The 22,395-nt window shown below is 52.4% G+C and overlaps 6 protein-coding genes across 6 annotated transcripts; all 6 read right to left on the bottom strand.

Annotated features, from left to right (window-relative positions):
• Positions 1–2,719: 2,719 nt before the first annotated feature.
• On the bottom strand, positions 2,720–4,331 carry PG998_014653 (uncharacterized protein; the record flags this gene model as incomplete). The annotated part of the gene is made up of 3 exons (XM_066881469.1): positions 2,720–2,730; positions 2,772–3,783; positions 3,828–4,331. 3 exons carry the CDS (start codon positions 4,329–4,331, stop codon positions 2,720–2,722), a joined length of 1,527 nt encoding a protein of 508 aa, XP_066723600.1.
• A 646-nt stretch (positions 4,332–4,977) lies between these two features.
• PG998_014654 (uncharacterized protein) lies at positions 4,978–5,454 on the bottom strand (the record flags this gene model as incomplete). The annotated part of the gene is made up of 1 exon (XM_066881470.1): positions 4,978–5,454. The coding sequence occupies one exon, from the start codon at positions 5,452–5,454 to the stop codon at positions 4,978–4,980; it is 477 nt and encodes a 158-aa protein (XP_066723601.1).
• Positions 5,455–6,413: 959 nt separating this feature from the next.
• On the bottom strand, positions 6,414–8,198 carry PG998_014655 (uncharacterized protein; the record flags this gene model as incomplete). Its single annotated transcript, XM_066881471.1, has 3 exons — positions 6,414–7,239; positions 7,338–7,544; positions 7,942–8,198. The coding sequence occupies 3 exons, from the start codon at positions 8,196–8,198 to the stop codon at positions 6,414–6,416; spliced, it is 1,290 nt and encodes a 429-aa protein (XP_066723602.1).
• Positions 8,199–17,037: 8,839 nt separating this feature from the next.
• PG998_014656 (mitochondrial chaperone bcs1) lies at positions 17,038–19,506 on the bottom strand (the record flags this gene model as incomplete). Its single annotated transcript, XM_066881472.1, has 2 exons — positions 17,038–19,217; positions 19,275–19,506. The coding sequence occupies 2 exons, from the start codon at positions 19,504–19,506 to the stop codon at positions 17,038–17,040; spliced, it is 2,412 nt and encodes an 803-aa protein (XP_066723603.1).
• A 1,368-nt stretch (positions 19,507–20,874) lies between these two features.
• PG998_014657 (uncharacterized protein) lies at positions 20,875–21,559 on the bottom strand (the record flags this gene model as incomplete). The annotated part of the gene is made up of 3 exons (XM_066881473.1): positions 20,875–21,079; positions 21,130–21,428; positions 21,479–21,559. The coding sequence occupies 3 exons, from the start codon at positions 21,557–21,559 to the stop codon at positions 20,875–20,877; spliced, it is 585 nt and encodes a 194-aa protein (XP_066723604.1).
• Positions 21,560–22,118: 559 nt separating this feature from the next.
• Positions 22,119–22,385, bottom strand: PG998_014658 (uncharacterized protein; the record flags this gene model as incomplete). Its single annotated transcript, XM_066881474.1, has 1 exon — positions 22,119–22,385. The coding sequence occupies one exon, from the start codon at positions 22,383–22,385 to the stop codon at positions 22,119–22,121; it is 267 nt and encodes an 88-aa protein (XP_066723605.1).
• Between the last annotated feature and the right edge of the window lie 10 nt (positions 22,386–22,395).

Below are 22,395 nucleotides of genomic sequence, written 5' to 3' on the forward strand. Positions count from 1 at the left end.
TCCCACCGCTCTGCTTGTACCGTTCTGGCAAAGGTAGGTCGCCTCGGAGCTTGAATCATTCAGCAGCGTATTCTCTATCGCCGCATCCGTCGAGAGCTCGAAGACCCTCGCGCGCTGTTTCCGGTCCTGGCTTCATAGTTGCCTGCAGACCTGTTGGCCCTACCGTCGGAGTGCAGTGTCGGAAGAGCAGCAATGGCGCACTAGCGCACTAGCGGGCCAGGTCTAGAACCCACCGTTCTTAGCGTAGAGCCGGTTCGCGAGCCTGCGTCATTTGTGAACCAACTGCCCAATCCTCCTGAACTGCGCAACTTCTCCTCAAGACGCGTCGAAGAGAAGCTGGCCCGGGATCCCTCTCGCCAACATGGGCTCGGAACCGGATCAGCAGCTGGATTGGCGACGTTCGCCCAACTCGAGCTCATCATGCCATCCCCATTTGACACCCGCAAGCCAAGCGTGACTACAGTATATCTACCGTTACGCGGGACGCTATTGAAGCTCCATGGACACCAGAAATATGTTCCAAGAGAGTCCAGCAAGTTACCCGAACCATATTAGTAGCTAGGCCTCCGTCATGGTCCATACCAAGGCGCAGAAAGACAAGGTTCGCAAGAGCGGCTTGTCGTTGCAGAACAAGACAAAAGACCTCGGGCGGTTCTGCGACGTCTTCAGCGCGCTTGCGTACTGGAACCCGACGCACGAGCGAATGGAGACGGCGATGCACGTCCCACGCGGGCAGCAGGTGCCGGACCTCAACAGGATTGTCCGTCCCCATGTCCCGGTTACCGTTCCGTCGAGTGTATCCAGCTCTGTTGCTGACAGCCGCAGTTTCGACAATCAGCCGCGTCCCACGCGAGGCCGAGCCACGGCCGAGCGACACGATCGAGCGGCCAAGTCGAAGCCATCCGTCTCGAGGCCCAGGCGGACGCCAGCGACGACGCGAATGCCGTTGCTGGCATAGACAGCGATGCGGATGCCGAGTACGAAACCGACCCCGAGTATATTGCAGCAGTTCCCGCTGCCGCGGCGGAGCCTCTGTCTGTCTACGACGTCATCCCCGACGATGACGGCGGGACTGTCATTCTCAACAGTCCCACGAGGCAGATGGGTCCGAGACAGCTGCCTCCACCCAAAACACCCCAAGGTGAGTACAGCTTCTCGGCTAGTGACCGCGTGACGCTAATCATAAAACAGTCGCCCGAGCTCCCCGACAAACAGTGGCGCAACCCGCCCGCACCGAGCCCAGCTCCACGACAAACACTGCACCAGCCGCGGCGACGAATGCAGGTGCTTGGCCAGCACCCACAAGATACGCCGACCACGGCGCGATGGATGCGTCGCTGCAGAGAGCTGTCCGTTGGAATAGCCGGGTGACGGCCAGAAGACCCTTGGCGCCGATCATGTCGACTCAACCACGGCAGTTCCCTCCCAGAATGGCGGGAAACGGTGTAAAGCTGTCACAGGCAGGCCGTCCAAGAGGGTCTGTGCAGAATGCGGCGAGGCGCACGCCAGACTACTACAAGGACGACAGGCGCAAGCTGCAGCGGGAGACCTTGGCAAAGAAGATGGTGGGCATGCTGGAGGACCTTCGGACGAGTCTCAGCGGTATGCCGTTTGGATGAAGACGTGGCACATGTTGATACGGAAGGTATCACAAGCGGCATCTCTGTCTATGCTTGTATTGAAGTACAGAAAGCGAACTAATTAACTTCGAGTCTGTAGATACCGAGGACAGCTACCTGGAGGAATCCGTGGGAATGAAGTTTTTACTATCCATCCTAGCGATGTTCTCCAAGTCATCTCGATTTGAATAGGAAATGGCTGTACGTCGCACACTAATTCTTCACACCAGAATCCTCGTGGAGACTAGGACCAGGGAGTCACGGGAGCAGAGTAGCATTTAGCGTTTAGAGCGTTTGCCAATGAATTGAACCTGAAAATATGCTGCAAGATAACCAGTCAAAGCTGCCGCTTGTGATATCTTCGTACTTATACCTATCGCAAGCATATCATGGTGACTGCGTTCAAATCCTCGCGCATTTGCCGTTTATAAGGCAAGTTACGACCCATCTTTCCAACCCCGCTGTTTCTCGCCGGGAGCCTTCTCTTATTTGGCACCACCGACCCAAGAGGGAGCCGAGGACGCTCCATCAAAACGGCCCTCTCGAAATCGCATATCCTAATCTGCCCATTCTCTTGATTGATCAGCACATTAGGCGACCGGAGATCCTTATGTGCAACTCCACAAGTGTGCAGAGCACGGATTGCGTGGGTTAATTGACGGCTTAGATCGCCATCGTCGCCTGCAGTGCGCACCGAGTCCAAGCTATCACCACCCCAAGACAGAAACATCATGTATTGAACTCGGACGCGGAAGTCGTAGTAGTAAGTGCGTGATATCGTACGTAGGTCGATTGCCCCGAGAAAGATCGGCGTGACTCTACCCTGCAATGGCTGCAGGACTTGGTAGACCTTTGCTTCGTGTTCGAGATCCTCGATAAATGCTGGCACCGTGCCCTTGCCAATAAAGGTGTACCCATATGCCAGAAGAGTCACCTTGAAGAGGACCCCACGAGCACCTCCCTTGTCGAGGCTCTCGATCCCGTCGTCAAGAGTGCGCTTGAGTTGGTCGCGGAGCAGTGTCACAAATCTGGCATGGCGAATGCGGTGGTGGAGACCATCCCCATCGTGTCGATGAGCAGCAACATTGGGGCAATTTTCATCAAGCCGCGTCTTCGTCTGTAGCGTCAAACCGCGCAGACATTCCTCCGTACAGTATCCATCGTTTTGCTGGCGACTGCGGTAGGCGTCGTGGCCGTCTTTCCGCGTGTGATTGGGCAAGGCCCGCTGCGCCGCTTGAATCCGTCCGCTGCGTCTTGGCTCAAGCGGCGTGGGCGTCTCCTGCATTCGCCTCGTGCTCTCATCGTCGGATGACTCCGGCGAATGCGCTGGCACACCAATCCTCGTCACATTCCCGGGCGGTTTCCTTGGTTTCCTCTTCCGCGACATACATGGCGATCGGTCAGCATCGCTGTATGGGTCAGGCTCATAGGCGGGCGAGCTCGATGGTGCCTTCCGCTGATCGACTGGTATCGTCTTGAGTATGGTCTCGACATCTTCTGACCAGGTCTTTAGACTGGACATGACCGCTTCACGCTCGTCCTGGCGATGATACCGTCTACCTTGGGAGTAGTCCAGCGCTAGCAGACTGAAAGCAAGCATCTGGCTGACCGCCGTACAATAACGCGCATCACGCGGGTGCGCGACCACCTCTGCCCGCGGTTCGGCGAGATGGTACTGTAGGGTCGTAGGGTCGGACCAGTCCACTTTCAAAAAGACAATTGCCTCTCCTGTGGTGACCAGGCCGTACTCCAGTCCACCTTCAATCATGTAGTGGAACGTCTGTGTTATGGCAGCCGCGACGAGCCGTTCCGAATGGTATTGGAACAGAGCCTCGGGGTCCGCTGCGGTTGGGATCGTAGCCCGATTCACGACCTCTTTGTATATATCCATCGAGCGAAGCCCTACGCGGAGATGCTGGGGAGTGATCTTGTGAGGCGCCTTGTACTCGTTGATGTACAGCATTGTGCGCTGTGTCGAAGTCTCGCCCTCCTGCCTGTAAATGCAGATTTGATCGGGCCGGAGTCGAAGGCGTTCGAATCGAGGTTGGTCGGGGGTGCGTGGTCGTTGTGTGGTGGCAAGGCGGTCAACGACCTCTTCGGAGATGTCGCTAATAGCATTCGGGTGGTTCTCAAACACGATACCATCCCCAAGAGCAAAAGTTCCCTGACCTCGTCGACAGATACAAGATGCTCGACAATCGATCGTACCGGATCCTCCACACTGATGTGCTGAAAGTATTCGAGATCTTTTTCGTTGGCAATCCGTTTTCGTGCTATCCTTTCTCCAAGCCCGTGCAAAAACGCCAGACTCTCGAAAGCTCTAGTTTCGGTCGGGCATAGTGAATAAAGGTCGCCGAACACCGTCCTTTGCTGGTCGATGAAGTCTGACCAAGGGATGAGGCGCGTCGGGCAATATTTGTTTTGGGGGTTCGTGGTTGGACCCTTCGATGTAAGACTTTTATCTGGCTCGACCTGGAATTTTGCGTAGACAAACTCGTGGCAGGCTTCAAGATATTCGGAGAGGGTCGTTAGGCGATTAAGCTTTTCTGCTTCTTCGGCGCGTTGTCGCTCCAGTTGGCGTTGCTGCTCTGCTTCTTCGGCGCGTTGTTGCTCCAGCTGGCGTTGCTGCTCTGCTTCTTCGGCGCGTTGGTCTGCTTCTTCGGCGCGACGTTCTAGCTCCTTCAAACGTTTCAATAATGCGTCGTTTTCCATATTGATGTTGATTCATCCATAGAATTCCTTGGTCACCACGGTTGAACAGCGATAGTATGGGAAAGGGAAGGTGTTGGTTCATTCGCTGAAACAGTTTAAGGTTGAGTGGTCCACTTTATGTTGTTTCCGGGAGATGCCCTACCATTCCGATGAGCCAAATGTTGTGAAGTTGGTTGGCAGCAGGCCTGATTGAGGAACTAGACCCGTTGTTCGCGACAGAAAGGTGGAGACTCATGAAGTCAGGGACAGCTCGTGCGAGGATATTGGTAATGTCAGTGGCCAGAACTGCGAGTGGTTGTGATGTCCAGAAGATAAATAGTTCTGAGTAACTCCACTCAGCATCACATTCTCAGAATAGCGTTGCTATGTCCACGGTGTACATATACTCCATTCACCCTTACGTGGATCAATCTACTACACTCCATGTCTTCAAATCCATGGACCTGCACTTCCACCCCATAAACACCGATCGTATAATTGATTCAGTTGATCGGAATTTTATTATCCAGTGCTCAAGAGAAGTGTTTCGTGCCTTAAGAATGACCATCTCAATTCTGCATCGCCCAGTTTCGTACAGTACAGCAAATAGAGACTTTTGACGTGTCTAGCCGCTCTAGCCGGCCGACCGCTAAGCAAGCGTACCCTACTAAGCCTCGCCATCGTCAAGAAACGGTCCAAACTTCGTGTCCAAGCGGCTAAAGACCGCAGCTTTCACTTCCTCGTGCGAGTATCCCTGAAAGAGCGGATGATACTCGACGACATGGTGTGAGATTCGCTTAGCCCCAGGAATTCGGCCGATTTGGTGGTAGAATCGACTATGTCGGTTGAAGTAGGCGTACACCTTTTGCCGAATGCCAGTGGAGTCCTTGACATGCCCGACCTCCACCAATTTAGATCTCGCTTCAGTAGGTACGACTGCTCGTGTGCGTCCTGGTTGGCGCCGCGTGCAGCTCGATTTATTGGAGCTCTGGGCACGCTGGAGGCGCTTGGATGGGACTGGCCGCGGGTTTGGATGAGGTCGAGGCTCCCGTTGCCGTCTGCTCCTAGCAGTGGACGGGGTCAGTACCTTTTGACGCGTCCTAGCGATCGTACCCAGATATATCACGTCGTCATCGGCGACCATCGAGGGATGAGCTGATCTAGAAGAGGCACGTTGCAAAACCGCGCTGGTACCAGGGTAGGGGCGAAACGCACTCGAGCGGTGTTGACGAAGTTCAATTAGTGGGTAGATGGGTAGATCAAAGGCTTACTGTAGCTAGAAGAATGGGGTATCACCTACGCGCTGCTTGACCCACTGCCGACGATGGTGACCCCGCACTTAACAACCCCCAACCCCCAACCCCCGCCCCGGGGCTCCATCTCGTCTGCCACGACTACCACCGGTGGGGGATCATCAACCTATGTTTGCTGTGACCGCTATTGTAGGGACAATGGGGGTCTAACACCTGTGAGTAACAGTTTCTGGAACTGCATCTTTGATTTAGTCCACCTCACTCCCCACCACTAACCTTACAGTAGGTGGCGGATACTGCTTTTCCTAGGTCATAGAGTTTCCTTAGTGCAAGGCAACGTATTTGGCTTGTAGGTGATGCAGAGGGAGGGAGTCGCGGGGGCGCCCTACAATTTCGCCTAATGCTAACGGTGACATACTGCGACCATGCCGTCTCCCCCCGCAGACCGAGCCCGAAGAGACGACAACGACGACAGCCCGATGCGGACGACTTCAATGGTGGCTCGGCACCCGAATACACGCGCTCTGCACCAAGTTCCGACCGAAAAAAGCCCGGAGGAGACAGCTGCGACTCCGCGACCCCTGCGAGGGCGCATAATCACAATTCACACCGCTACTGGCCGCATCGCCATCATCCCATTCAGTTTGAAATCAGAGAAAGCGAGTGCGGGCCTCAGTGCCGTGGAGACAGGCGATCAGCACGAATTGCGGCTAGGAGCTAATGAAACTATGAGCACCGCTGGCTACTCCACGGCGCCCCACGGCATCCTTGCTGGATGTTGTAGTTTGCTTCCATCAGTCATGCTTCCGTCCTCGATTTTGGCATCTGCGAGACATAAACCAAGTGAATACTATTGCTCCGACAGCTTCAACTCTATTTCTCCCATCGAACGCTCATACTCTTTGGTGTCAATGCTCTGGTCATAGGCCTCTACGGCCCGTTCAATAAGAGCGTCCCTCTGAAGCATCAAGCCCTTGTATGATTGGAGGCTACGAGCGACAGAAAGCCACACAGCTTGTTGTTGGAGTAAATGGCGCTTTTCTTTCTTCAGATTCTCTCTTTCCATAACATTTCTGCGTTGGAGAGCCTGGTAAAATGCATCTCGATTGCGCTTTAGTTCTTGTTGCAAGACAAGTAGATGTCTCTGGACCATTGATGGGTCTGTCAAAATACGGTCGACTGCCGTTTTCTTCATGTGATTCTTGCCACCAGGTATACACTCCGTCGCAGCAAGGCGATATATGCTATGCGCGCTGAAGCTCGGTAAGTTATAAGGTGGAGAGGGCATTGCAGAAATACTGGAGACGGGGTCTGTACGACTTTCCGACCCAAGAAGCGCGCATGCGGTTGTAAGAGACGCAGTCTCCGGAGAGCTCATTGAGTCGGCAGCAAAGCTTGAATATCTGCAATCTCGAGAGCGCTGCAACAAATTGATTTCGGGCCCATGGAGGCCCATGGGTCTATCGTTGGGATTGGCCACATCTTTAGCAGGCGAGGGGAGCATCTCCGAGGGTGGTGGTTCGAGGGTTTCGTTTTGAGAGAGCTTCTTATGAAATGGTGTTGTAAGAGCATCTCGTATCTCAAGCTTCCGTTTCTTGGGGATATTGGGTGTTGAGTGTCGGTACGCTTGAGGAGCTTGGAACGAGGTAGCCAGGGGGCACCACAACAAGGAGCAGCTAGGCTTACGTGATGTTCCTCAATTTAGTGTAGGCCTGGTGTTCGAACGTCCGCGCGCATGCTGGGGCATGATATGAAGAAGCGCCGACGTTTTCACATTGCTTGGTATTCATTCCGGCGGTCATCACGATAAGCTTGAGCCTCGTTGCTCTGGTGAAGACTGTATTCCCGAGACCACCCAAAATCGAAAGGGATCTCTGCTACGAAGGATCGGTCTCGATAGATACGGGTATCGTTGGGTGGCGGTGGCCGGCAGGTGATACTGAGGTAAGAGCCGCATGCGGCGTGAGCCGTTCTGTGAGGTCTAGAACCACCGCAGTGGTGCTTTGAAACGGAATAGAACAACACAGTACTGTACTGTACTGCAGCCTGTCAATTACGAGTTAGCCTCTGCGAAACTAACAGACATCCCAGTTAGGAAGTGCTTCTTCGTAGCCCAGTCAAACATATCTTGCTCCCAGCTCTGCATTCGGACCAGAAACAAGTCCTTGTCGATGGACGGGCATGCGCAGTCCAGGTCCTAGATACTGCCGGCCAGAAAGACTATTCCATACTGCGTGACCAATGGATACAACACGGCCAAAGCTTCTTTCTGGTATATAGCATTACTTCCAGATCGTCTTTCTCGAGCGTACGAGATCTCTACGCGAATATTCGACAGACGAAGGAATCACTAGATCCACATCACCTCGGGCCCATACTGCTTATCGGGAACAAATGCGATGTCGAATTGGAGCGAGTGGTATCGGCTCAAGAGGGCCATTCTCTGGCGCTCGAGCTGGGCTGCGGATTTGTCGAGACTTCGGCAAAATACGATATAAACGTCGAGGCGGCATTTTATGATGCCGTGAGAATACTTCGGCGGGGGCGTACGGCGGCTCTTGTAGAGCAGCAAATATGTGCTAAAAAGTTTGATGACCCCTTCGCCGACGCCCAGGATCAGCGTGTTTGGCATCATTTTCGAAGCATCCTTGGCCGCTACTGCTGCGTCCACTAATCGATATGACTTGGGACTTGTTTGTTGGTAGCGCCCGTTCATGTACTCTAGTATGACTAGTAGAGTCTAGGTGTAACTAATTGCATGGTAATTGTCACGAGTATCTTTACTACCCCCATGGCTGATGCGTTTCCCATCCTTCTTCCTCTTTCGACGACTAAGACGGCTAGCTTTTATGTATTTTGTATAAACTTGCAAGCAATGGACATGTATATCCGATCCGCCGCCGGCCGGTCTCACATACCGCATGCTCGATGTGTTACCCTCGCGCCGCCCCATACCCATGCACCCGGCCCAGGACATCGCTACCCGAACCAAGGCGCGCATCGCTCGTCATCAACTGGCGGGTAGCTGCGTAAGCCTGCTTTTCCTGGGTATCTACACAGCTGTGTAACTGTTTGATGTGACGCAACCTAATTGTCCGAACTAGCTACGCGGGTTACTGGACGTATCCGTATCCTGACGGACATACAGTAGTGGCGTCGGATCAGGAACGATTGTTCCTACCAAATGTGGCTCTGATCCAGTACAGAGGACCATCGCCAGTGAATCGAGCCCTGAGAGGTCCGGAAGTCGAACGGCGACTTGGATTCGATGGGCCTCTGACTCTTGAGGGCATCCTCAAAGAACCCCGAAGCACGCCGGCACACAATGACTCCTTAGGCCAGCGAGACCCAGTCCCCACGGGACCAGCGTGATAGACATGGCCAGACCGACCTGCATACATCGTGCGATAGACGCACCCCACCGACGATTCTCCAACCGACAGCCGAGCAGGATTGCATGATCCATAGCGAAAAGAGCCGACGAGGCTACAAAAGGCCAGTGCATTGGCAGAGGCAGAGGAATGGAGCACCGGCGGTCGGCAGGTACGGGGCCAGTGAGGCAACACGATTCCGCGCCATCGGCCGTCGTGTCTGCGAATGGCCTAACCCACTCCGACATACAATATCCTCTTGCGAAGCCTTACACCTGATCGAAAAAGGTGTCGTCCAAGGGGTCGGCGTCGGCCACGGGGAAGAATCGCTCCAACCGGGCTTTCGCCTGCGACAACCATCCCGTGAGCCTTTGGATTTGCTGCAGGAGCCTGTATTCGATGTCAGTTGACGATCTGCGCCAGACTGAACACACGGTGACGTACAGCTGTTCGACCTTCTGTGTGCTGTCCGGGCACTGTGGTCAGATAAGCGCATCGTTGCGACGGCGGTGGAGACCTACAAAGTTGTGAATCTGGCGAGACGTGGGCGTGCGTGAGTAGGAGAGCTCGGCCGTACGAGGGCGGGGATAGGCTTACTTTTCGTTGTGGAGGGCCAGCTCGGACTGGACGGCGTTGGCCTTTTCCAGCAGCTCATTCACCTTGTGCAGCAGTTCTTGGGTATCGCCCGACGTTCTTCGTTTTCAGTACAACGCGCGGACTGGATGTGGAGGGACCTACGGTGGCGGGGAGCTGAAGGGGCCCGAGTCGTAGCCTTCTTGGTCGTCGAAGAAGTTGGGAACGTCTGGAAAGGACGCCTGCGAAGATGCCTTATGAACATTCATGTCAAAACTGTTGGTTGCATGACGCGTTCCTTTCATTGCCCTTCGATGCGGCCGTCTGCGTCTTCGGGGGCTGTTGTGGAATGTAACCATGGTGCTGTATGCTCGGAGGCAGAATTCAATATGAATGTATGAGTACGACAGTCACGGTTGTGACTCGACGGTGGATGTAATAAACTCAGTGACAGAAGATCTCAAGCTAAGTCTTCTGGGTCTATAAGTACTGGGCCTGAAAGAAGGTCGAGCTGGTACTAGGCAATCAATCGGCTCATGGATGAAACCAACATCCATCTCCCTAGAGCCAGTCATCGCAATGGCAGCTTTATACTGGGGGCTAGTTGGCACTAAGCGACCATATACTAAGCCGAGTACCGAGCTACCTCCTGCTGTACAAGCAACGAGCGTCGGCTTCATACATATGCTGGCACATATGTGACTTACATCCTAGTGCCATGCTAGGCAACTATCGCCAGCTACTATCCCTCCCAGCCGCAATATTGACTCTCGAGTGGGCGATGGGACCGTGAAACTATACTCATCCGGTCTGAATATGCTTAGGTGGGATAAGCACGGTGTCTGATTCCTGGCGTCGCCGTTTGGAATGATACGCACCTGGCCGGATCCTAGCACTCGGTGTGGGGAGCATGCAAAGTGGCCACATTCATGCGCATTCCCAGGGCAGAGAGATCCCTCGCTCAAGGATTAGGTGTGTGGCTATGGCACGTACTGGTAATGAATTTGGGGCATCGGCCTAGCCCTTGCGTGAAGCACCAGTCTAAGTGAGTGTAGACCAGCGAAGACTACACCTTTCGATCTGCTCATAGGTGGTGACTCACTGACCGAAACATAGGAGTAACAGTGCCTTCAAACGCAAATTGCTGCAACGCGGCTACTTCTTGAAAGTCCCGAAGAACCCGTATGGCGTCAGACGTTACTCCAAATCACCTCCGCGCTGTCCTGACCCACCGCTTACAGTCTTACATGCAATCGCCTATTCTCGAGTTTCGCGGGCGAAGCCTCCCAAAACTAGGGCGATATTATTCGCTAGCGTGGCACAAGCGCTGACGCACCCACATCGAATTAAAGAAGAGGGGTACACTGTCGAGGTGCTCTTCATACGAGCAGAGTGCCAGTTGGATCGACGCACACCACTTGACCAGGAACTTGCAGCAGCAACGCTCGCCAACCCGCGCCCCTACAGCTACGACTGCTTGGTGGGCACAGGCCGAACACCCATTGGCCCGTTGGGTGGGGTTAGCACTAGCTGATCTCGAATTAGCGCCATGCGCTGCCCATTTTGTTGGACCTGTCCTGCTGTTATAAAGACCACTTGCCTCCCTTGCCTCCCTTTCTCTAGTGACCCAATCTGTCGGGACACATTCCTCCCTTCGGAATGCCCGAGCAACCGACAATCCCCGACAATCACCGACAATCGAGCAGTAACGTGCATCACCGAGACGAGATGCAGCGGCGTGGTCAATCCACTCCATCCGATGGCTGAAAGTTGCGACACGGGTCATGGAGCGAGGTCATATCGAAAGGACTACATTATCGAACCGATTTCAGTGTGACGAAGTGGTGGCCCATGGTGGACATGTCTGTCGCAACTCTTCCAACCTCCTTTCACAGGCCTGCGCGCTCCCAGTCCTCATTTTGGTACGGAACCTCGCGCCGATTGCCAGCGCTCGCCGGGCGGCTTGACGAGGATGGCTATGGCGAACTGCTGGCCACGGGTGAGCGGCGATCCAGCTCCAGCTCGGTCCGAATGAAGGCGTGTCGGGGGGGGGTTACCCCTCTTCCTGCCGAATGTGGTGCGATTTCCAATGGTGTGTCAGCGCTTATGTCGCGCTAACAGAGATTACGCCTATATTGGGAAGGGTTTGGGAAGTTGGCTCGCGAAAACCAAGGGTAGGACGTGCAACAGTCAGTTGGCCGCTGGTGATGTCGGGCCTTCATAGCGGGCTCATCCGGTCTTGCCCAGGGTGCTTTACCAGGGTCCGGCAGATTTGCTCTAGGTGTGATGACGAGACGCGGTGCGTTGGGACTTTTCGAGACGTAGGCGCGTGGCAGAAATTCAATTGGATATTTTGCCCACTTACCTGTGTCTTTGCCCGTGATTCGGCGCCTCTGGGAGATCGAGAGGTGCAGTCTTCTTGGCATGCATTCACTTTGCACTGGTGTTCCAAGGCTAGAGCTTGTTGCTTGCTTGCCCCTTGGACGCTGGGTTCGCCTTTGCATGCGTCACCAGGACGTGCCAGTCACATACCTGGACTATGAGCGGGGAAGTTCTCCGCATCCTCGGCGTTTATTGGAACCCTTAGGAATGCGCATGAACGATCCCACATTAAATGCTCCCACATTGGGTACGAGGATCCGATCAGGTGAACATAATTCCATGCGGCAGGGAAGGCCAACAGCTGGCAAGGTGGTCGGGGAAGACGCCGTGCAACAGGTGTAGGCCAATCCAACGCCTACCCGGTTGATTGGACCGCAAGAAGTAGTTGGGGAAAGCAACGATACAGAACGAGCTATGATGGGGCAGAGCATGGCCGCGGCATTATGTCCATGTGGTGCTCATTTCGCCTCGCGCAGGCTTAGATGCTACATCAAGCGCGCTGGTTAGACGGTTCACTCTTGCGCCGAAAGTCGCCTACGTTGTAGATATCCTGCAGAGGGCAATCCTGCTTGAAGATTAAGCGTTTCTCTGCTCCTATTGGTATCGGTAGGCTGGTCAGGTCGCTTGGCGCCTCGTATAACTGATTCCTTGACCCAAACGTTCGGGTCGTCACCTTCCAATTGGCCATTAGTCAACAGTCATCACGCAGCACGGCTACCGAAATCTATGTCACTGGAATGAGTTCAAGCATGCTCGGCATGCCGAATCGGCAGCACAATCACGTCCTTGGAGCATGGGTTTGCTCGATTTGAGGAACAGGCGCAGAGGTGGTATGTAGTCTATCAGTTGCTCTGCGGTGCGCTTGGGCTCGCTCAGAGTGCTCGCAGGAGATCATGCAACATATGTAGTATACAAGGCAGCCCTCTTCCATGCACCTACTGTGGCTGTATTTATATGTCTAGAAGCCCACATAAGTGGTCAACGAACCGCTGTGTACGACCAAATCCACGCAAACCTAGGAATCAATGCTCATCGCGATTGTGTCACACCCATCTAGCGATTCCCCTCGAGCGAGCGACATGTTTTCTTCTCAGTACGAAATGTCGGATCAGCGTGAGCTACTGCCACTTTGGGGAGCCGCGGTACATACCACTACGCCAGATCACACCTTCCCTCCAACTCATGTTCCACCACATGCGGGTTTCCACCCAAACCAAGGCCTACTCAAATCGAGTTCTCCGCCAGCGTGAGCTCTTCATACCCCGTTTTGAGCCAATCATGGGCATTAACATTGGTCCAGAACGGCGGGCCAGCTGAAGGAGCTAGAATACAAACTCGACATATTGAACCAAAAGTTAGATAAGATCCTGTCAGAGCTCAGGAGCCATACTGGAGAGTAAGTGAACCTAGACTCACGGCTTTAAGTAGCAGCGACAACGACTGACAGCTAACTAGGATAGAACACTTGTAAGTTTTCTGGACATGGTGGTATTGTGAACGGGTCTGACGTTCGTCTTCTGGCAGCAAGAAAACATACCAGGAACTGTAAGCCTAGGGGAACGGAAGTCTGACCGGCATCTAGAGTCCAACAGCAGACACGCAGGTTCATGGGCTACCTATCGCAAATGAAGATGATGATCCTCGAAGTTATCGCACCGGGCGGCGCACACGACGACTCAGACGAGGTGTAACAATAAAGTATACTACAAGGACTAGGTTAACACGGTGTTACCATTTAGCTTTGCTAGAGACGGCTGTGTGCTGGTGATTTAGGGATTGGGTTCAGGATAGATATCATGCACATTCAAATGGACGGACCTAGCCTGTTTGTTGGCCGAGTTCGTGCCCTATCTTTACGGCATCTTGTGTACGGTGTACCTGTGTCCTCACTTGTCGAGTTACCGAGTGCTCCGAGGTCGACTGCCGAAGGAAACCCGGGGGCGCTGATGCTGGGTTTACGCTCGCCTAGCTGTGTAAGCCAGGAGCGTCATACCGTAGTACTGCGGGTGAATTATTAGGCCGCATCGGTAAGCAAGCACATAGGACACACAACCTTTGCGGCATTCCGGTTGTCTTCGCATGACTCGTGCCGAGTTCTGTTCTCTCCCGACCGTAGGTAACCAACCAACAGCAGAGGCGGCATGGTCATTGCGCCAAGGGTAAGCTGGAATGCTGCCACGCACAATGGTGGCATTCTGCTGGACGCGAAATTGCGGTCCACCTAGTCGGAACCCAATCAGCGGCCATCACGGTCATCATGCCTGCATCCGGTGACGGTCAATCGTCGCTGCTGCGGGGTATGGTACGGTAAGAGTAGAAAACCAACGAAGCGACTTCGAGCGTCGCCGCCCCGTACTCGATTGTTCATCGTCCGGGCTGTCATTGTTGTTATTTCGTCACAATGTTGGAGGCAAGAGAATGGAAGTCGCATTAGAGTTAACTGGACTACTCGGGCCGGCTTTGCTCTGACCGACCCATTGGGGTGTGGAGGGACTGGTCTTACGGCAGGGCTATTGTATGGGTCGCGACAAGTCTCACTAGCGAGCAATGGCCGGGGTAAATGGAGCACGCAGAAGCCCCATGCTCAAAGTAGGACCATAGTGAAAAGATCGGCGCTGTTCACTAAGGCCGTCGTTTTGTGCACCAGAAGCGGGGTTACTACTATGCCCCGCTACGGGCACTAGAGTGCCGTTGCGGGAGGTTAGACATCCCAATAAGAGTACTAAGCTACTGTCAGGACTCGCAGCATGTGTTGGAAAGCTACCGTGTATCTGTGAAATTATTTGTGCTGCGAGAACGACTTATTATATTGCGAAATTCATCAAATTTGCCTGTGACTGTCTGGACCCGAACAAGAGATATGCTATTCTAACATAATATGTCTGCCTCAATTGGCGTATGTCCCTCTTAACTTCCTAAGGCCGCAAGGCCCTACGTAAAATTTCGAGGATGACACGACAGGTTAGTCAACGGTGGTTTTCCGCAAGCTGAAATCATACCGTGCGCCTCCCGCCTTATTCTTTTGGAAGCTACCGCAACGCAATGCGATGCGAGGCTTGCGTCGTAATTATGCAACTTGGGCGGGGAGACGCTCCTAAGTTCGCCGCCGTGTAACCATTCCAATTCCAAGAACTGCGATAAGCTTAGCCAGGTCAGGGACGCCGACATTCTCTCTTTATCATTGGACATCACTAAATGGAAGGTTTGGCGTGGACAAAACATGATGTAGTGATGCGGGCAGATTGACGGCGAAGACTCTCGGCTCGTCCTTGATTCCTAATTATTAGGTCGTTATGAATCTATCACGACGAGTGGTGTTAACAATCTAGCAAGCTAATCAGATCTCGACTAATTTTAGCATGTTTGCTTCCCTACAACATCGATGGACCGGGTTTGCAACGATCGCGTAGCCCCCATCGCCCATTTTGAAACTCTCGGTTGATCTTGTCACTCACTATCTACTCCCCCTCCCCACTATATGTACTAGAACTCATGCCAGTGGACTCGATCCGAGTATGCCTTGGTCTAGGTGGAAACCCGCATATGGCGGATGCTGAGTGGAGGGAAGGTAGGATCCGGGGTAGTCGTAGTCTCCCTTGTACTGTACCCTTTTCGAAGTGCGCCAACTTCGAATGGGACTAGAACCATCCAGTGGCATACTGTACTCCCTTTCTGCTGCATCGCTGCATCAGCTCGAAGGCTCACGGGCTGTTTCCGGTCCGGCGTTCAGTTGGTCCTTACTGTAATGCAGAATCGGAACCGTCGCGCAAGTAGCGCTGAGGGAATGGACGTAAGACAGCTTGTACTGCAGCCCATTCCTGTTCTGGAGCGCAAGACTAGAGCCTGATGTTCCCGCCCGTCCGCTTGTACCATTCCTGCGTCACCTCGGAGTTCGAATCATCCCGCAGCGTATTGTCTTTTTGCTGCATCCGTCCCGAGCTCGAATATTCTCGCGCGCTGTTTTCGGTCCTGGCTTCCACAGTTGCTTACCGACCTGTTGGCCCTACCGTCGGAGTACAGCGTCGGAAGAGTAGCAATGGCGCATTAGCGCAATTAGTGGGCCAGGTCCCCTAAAACACACCATCATTATCATTAGCATGGAGCCGCTTCGCGACCCCGCGTTAGTCGGATCAACTGCCCAATCTTCCTTTGCGCGAGAACTTATCCCCTTCAAAACACCGAAGAGAAGCTGGGCCTGGAATCCTTTTCGCCGACATGTGTCCTGGAGCCAGATCAGCAGCACTCCTGGCAAGGTTTACCCAATTCGAGCTCATATCATTCACATTTCCCACCCGCAAGCCAACACTTGCTATATCTACCGTTCCGCAAGACGCTATCGTAGCACCATGAACACGCAGAAATATGCTCTAAGAGGCCCAGCAAGCTGCCGAACCGTTTTGGATAGCTAGAACTCTGCCATGGCCCACACGAAACAAGACGCGGGACCTCGGCCGCTACTGCAACGTCTTCAGCGCGCTTGCGTACTAGAACCCGACACACGAGCGGTGGGCACGGCGATGCACGTCCCGCGCGGGCAGTGTGTGCCGGACTTGAACAGGATTGTCTGTCCCTATCTCTCAGCTACCGTTCCGTCGAGTGTATGCAACTCCGTTGCTGACAGCCGCAGTTTCGCCAATCAGTCGCCTACCATGCGAGACCGAGCCACGGCGAGCGACATGATCGCGCCGCCATTCTGAAGCCGTCGATTTCGAGGCCCAGCCAGCCGCCAGTGACGACGCGAACGCCGGTGTCGATGTGGATATCGATGCCGATGCCGAGTATGAAACCGACCTCGAATATATTGTAGCAGCTCCTGTTGGCGCGGCAGAGTCTCTCTATCTACGACATCATCCCTGACGAGGACGGCGGGACTGTCATTCCCAACAGTCCCATGAGACAGGTTGGCTTTCAGCTATGTCAACTATAGTTTCCAGTCAATAGGCGGGCGTCTGGAGCAAAACAAGAAGAGGGTTGCAGTGTCAGACATGGCCACTTCGGGCTCACCACATACACTCTTGTAGAATAGACGGTTAAACACCACGACACGATTAAATAGAAAAACATTCATTACATCGTTGTTCTGCGTCTCCATCTCGCTGATCGTGTTTGGGATGCCGCTGCCGATGCGTGCTCGCCTATCTCCAGGCATTACCACAATAATCCTTCTATTTCCGCTGCCTCATCACCTGCCGCTGTGCACTCTTCTCCTAACTCAGATGGCGGCGGCGTGTTTGGCACCCACTTTGCAGTTGCAAGCTCCTCAAGTGACTTCGTAAGCCTCTTGACGAGCCAAGATGCTGCGTCCATGTCCGGATCGCCCAAGCAGTCGAATACCGGTCGTTGAGCAAGTACACCAGAATTCTGTTCAAGAATGTTCTGGACCAGTGATGTCACCTGATTGACTGTGAGCAGGTTTTGATCAGACCTCCTTGCCGAAATGGAATAACAACGCAGGGCAGCGTATATGGCGTTACTATTGTTCGCCGCAAGCTCGTCTGGATGGTGCGTAGATGGTGTAAAAGACCCTGTGGAAGAGGCAGAAGTAGCCAACTCGTGTTGACTCTGCCCCTTTTTGCACTGTACACAGATGGGAAAGATCCAGTTTTGCGGATTCGCACTCAGTGAGCCTTGCATTTGGACAGGGTGACCATCCTCTGCGAGCTTTCGGATGGCAGTCATCAGCTGCATCTCGACCCAGGAAAATGTGCTTGGATCCTTGCTTGGACCATCAAAGTAAGAATAAAGAGACTTTGGTTCGAGTTCAAGAGAAAGTCCTGAAAGAACTTCATGAATCAACGATTCCAATCGATCAAGTGCAATCACACGTCCCTGCAGGACACCAGGTGAAACTTCGCCAGGGGAAGAGGAGATTTGTGCCATAGGCGCGTGATCTTCCCACAACGTCTTGGTCGGATAATCGTGGGACGTTTCGTAGGCGTCTGCCATATTGCAAGCCTTGAAAGGTGCAGGTGCAAGCCCGTTTCTCGCCACGGATGGTGTTGAAGCCATGGACGAAGAAGGCGTTAGCGAGCCTGATAGGCTCTGCCCCTCGTCCCATTGCTCGGACGCTGGAGTAGCTCTATCATCTGTTTTAGTGGTCGTGCATGGGCCCGGGAAAGTAGGGAGGTCTTTGTTTTTTCCCTTCGTAGCAGCGGTTACCCATTTATCCACCTCCTTGATAGCGAAGCGAGGGTTGTCTTTATGCTGCACCAAAAATGATTGTATTGCTGCCGGAGAGACTGTGTTTGCCGGCACCCTGGAAGAGAACTGCTTTGCAAGCCCTTCAACAGTCTCGCTATCTAGCACGGGCCTTTCTGGATCGCAAATGTCGTTTTCGGCTTGCTTGAACACCATGCAGAAAAGTTCCTTTGCTACGGTGCTGTCCGCAAGGGGAAGTTCGATCTTCAGGTCAACGCGACCAGGCCGGATGAGTGCTTCATCGAGGTATTCGGGGTGGTTTGAAGTCATGACCAATATTCGACCCTCCTGTGCCGAAACCCCGTCAAGAGCATTGAGCAGGTCTGAAAGAGACAACCCAGCCTTGGCCTTGGCTCTAGGGCTGTTTGTAGAGTTGCCATCCTCCCACTTTTGTGTGTCTGAGTCGGCTTGTCGGGACAGCGTCATGTTCACAGCATCGACGTCTTCTAAGAGTAGAACGCAGCGAGGAGGTAGGTCCGCAATCAAGGAGCGCAGATTGCTAGCACTGACGTTTGAGAGGTTGAGAATGTAGATCTCGAGGCCAAAGCGTCCGGCCAGGGCTAAGCTCAAACTGGACTTCCCACCCCCAGGACGCCCGTACAGAAGGTATCCTCTTCGGTACGGGATGCCGCGGCTGGAATACCACCTTTGGGATTGCACAAAGTTTTCGGCATCTTTCATCAAACTTGCCTTTGTCTCCTCGTCCATGATGATTGTTGAGATTTTTCTGATGCGTTTCGCTTCTTTGCGTCTCCAATGGCCGTCATTGTCCTCGAAAATCGATGTCTTGCCCTCGTTGGCTTTGAGGTACGCTTCTCGACAATCCTCCAAAAGCCTTTTCACAATAGCGGGCGACCTGCTGAGGCAGGAGATTGTGATTACCTCTTGAGAATGAAATCCTACATCCTTTTCCATTGAGCTTAGCCAGAGCATATAACCTTGATAGAAGAATGGAAAGGTTCCTCTGTAAGGAGAATAACTCAGAGACTTCTTCTTTGCCTCTTCGGTTTCCAAACCTCGTCGGATCTTCACGAGTGATGATCGAGCGGTGCACGCGAACTGCTGTGAAGCAAGCCAAGGTACCACCATGTCTCTAACCTCGCTTGAGTTAGAGATTTGTACAGTAGAAGCTAGCGTCGTTAGCAAGACTCGCTGATAGGTCGGGTAGGTATAGAGGGGGTACATACTTAAATGTTCTTCCACCCATCCCCATATGGTGAAGGCTGCCCGTTTGCCAAAATATAAAGCAGCCAAGAAAAAGCACAGCAAGCTAGCATGACTACTTCGCCTACCAGCCAGCAACTGCTCGATAGTGACAGAGATGCCAGTGAATCCCGGGAAGAAGAAGTCCAAGATAGAGGCCTTTGGCAGTGAACTCATGTAGAATTGCTGGGGGCGTGTCTGGTTGATGGAAGCCATGGTATCGCGAATGTAGTCTAGGCAAGTGAATTGTTGTGAGATTTATTTTCGATGTAGAATAAAGAAGTGAAGTGTATTGAAGAGGTATCGTCAGGCTGGTTAAGGAGCAAGACATATGCCTCGTCTTAGGGAGCCTTAGTATTCTTATACTTCAAGAGAAGCGTATATGGCCAATACTGAGAGTGTGATATTCATGGCAGTCCCGATTACGAACCTCTTCCCGGTTCAAGCAGTGTTACATCGCCGTCATTGATATACTAGGTTACAACCCCCGTCCGGAAGACGAACCGGTGGCTTGCATGCAAGTCTTTCCAGATCAGTCAGGGCAGTTTTGGGGTTCTTGTTCTTATCATGTACCAGTACAGCCGAGAGAGGTACCGTAGTATCTTTATGGTCTCAGACACTTAGTGTAAATATACACTTTTGGAAGCTGGCGGGTTTCCTGGCTATACAAAATATATCTTCCGCAAAGCTCGTGAGTGATCAAGACTCTGGGGAAAAGGTTGGGAATGTCTGCTTGAAGTTTTCATTTTATCGTATACTACAAATTTTACTACGATCTTCCAATTTAGCTCATCTATAAATATACTCTATGTCCATTTACACAGATGCCCGTCTTGATACATCATGTAGAAGCTCTACGTATCCAGCCCATAGTTGTCAACCATAAGAGACTACCCAGCTTAGCAGTCCCGTAACTATCAGGTCTTTTACTTGTTACTAGGTAAGTGGCTCCTTTCATCCTGAAGCATGTAGAATCAGCAGGAAAACAAGATAAGAAAGTTCAAGTTGAATCACCGTATACATAATATAATGTCTTACATTACTTCTTCCAGTACATTCCAGATGCATGGCTGCTACTTCCCAACATGTTCGTATGTAGACACATCAAGTAGTTATACTCAGTATTGATATCTATTAAAACTTGATGAAGGATTTCTTATGAAAAGGAATCTAACCTAGTCTAGCGTACCTGCTTGTATCTACGACCAGTCATTATCAAACTACCTAGCAGGTTGCATAGACGCGGACCGACTACTGCATCATGTACTACTGTCCGTAGTTTTAAATTCAATCACTCTTTTGTGAGCACCCTGGTCTGCATAAGAGCGTGGGGTAACGATGAGCCTCGCTCGTTGGGACCTGAATATCTGCTCAATAGGAATGACGGAACCACCACGCCACCTGATGATGACATCCTAACCTATGCCTGCGATTCTAGCAATTGTCTCTAGCCATAGTGATTTGCACACATAGGTAAACATTGAGCGAAGCGATAAGCGATGCTTTCTCTTAATCTACTACGCTGTGCCTATGTCACTCCTAGCCGTTCGAACTCAAATTGTGTAGCAGCGAAACCCATACACTTTATTCATCTCTGTTCTCTAGCGATTGAGATACATAGTATGCCCCGATCTTTTCTTTCTGAAGTTCAGTCACCCTCTGCGGTGTGTTGTGTGATGTCGGAGGTACCAGCTTGGGCCAGCTTTTCAGTTGGTCTGCAGTGGCAAAGGAAAATGTAACTGGGGATCCGTTTCTCATTTCGAAAGCAACACGTGCGTCCATAATAACCCTGTAGAATACATTAGTACGAACCACGCCGGCAACGCTCTCATCACTCACAGTCCACCATCTTCAAATGGAATCGATTGAGGCTCACAGCCAGCACGTTCCAGCCGAGCAAGTGCAACTTCAAACATGCGATTTGCCGCACGAACACTGTTCAATATTGCTGGGGAAGCCTTGTGTGAACCGCGGAAGTATGTGGGATGGGATTTTGCGTTCCATAACTGGACGACGAGTACGTCGGCGTGTGTGCCGCCGCGCCTGAGTTGGAAGATGTGGCCTTGATCTTCTTGGATCCTCCGGTAGTTCCCCAGTGCACACCATTTATAGGTGTGCTCAAGAATAGAGACAATACGCTAAGGCCGTTAGAATAATGTCAGAAAAAGCTCAAATCGGCGCGCCCTACGGTATCCCCAAGTATGTGGAGGCGGTAGAATTCCATACCAGCTTCCGAAGAGGGCGAAAACTGCGACTCATTCAGGTCCATCTGTGCGATCAGGTGACCTATTGAAGGATCTTGTATGCAAAGAAATCCATCTTCTTTGAGGGTTGTAGTAGCATCCTCTACAGAAAATGTTGTTGAAGCCATAAAAACGCGGGTTAGTGATGGAAAAGAGGTGGACGAGGTGATGTGGGAGTTTGCTACCCTCAGAAAGAAGCCCGCAGCACCCACGGTTGCATGATCGGTGGAGAAAATCACGAAAATGTGATCGAATCCACTTTTGGTTAGGTTCCACACCCCGTGCGCACTGTCCAGCAACTAGCTCACATTAGGCTTTCGACCTGCACTCATTGCTGTACTGTGTACATTCTTTGTATCAGTCAATGCCGATATCTTAGAGGTGGCGTGGTTAAGGGGCTAGACTACCCTTGGCTTGATTGGGATACAGCAAGCAGCAAGGCTGTTTCTCATCATGTATTGTACCATGGCCCCAAGGGAATACATGGAGAGCTTATTCGTGACCTATTCATAAAGTCTGTATCGTGGCATAGCGTACGTTAGTCGTAATTTATAATATTACTGGACTAGAAAGAACCGTACAGAGCTAAGAGAAAGCCCATTCGCCATTTGCGTCCATGTTCGCAGCTGTTGGAGCAATGTTCCAGATGGCGGGGACGTCTGAACTCATATCAGAGAATGCCCAAATCCCGTTGTCATTTGTAGCCATGTTCGCAAGTGTTTGCGAAACTGCCCATTCATCACCGTCTGTAGATGCCATCGTACCAATGTCCGTGAAAGACCATTCGCCGTCCACAGATGTCTCAGTATGAGAAGCCATGGGATTATAGGTTGCGCCAGTGACTGAAGCCATTTCGTGAAAT

The sequence above is a fragment of the Apiospora kogelbergensis genome (assembly GCF_038363985.1).
Source record: "Apiospora kogelbergensis strain CBS 113332 chromosome Unknown utg000012l_segment0_segment0, whole genome shotgun sequence".
Classification (NCBI taxonomy): Eukaryota; Fungi; Ascomycota; class Sordariomycetes; order Amphisphaeriales; family Apiosporaceae; genus Apiospora; species Apiospora kogelbergensis.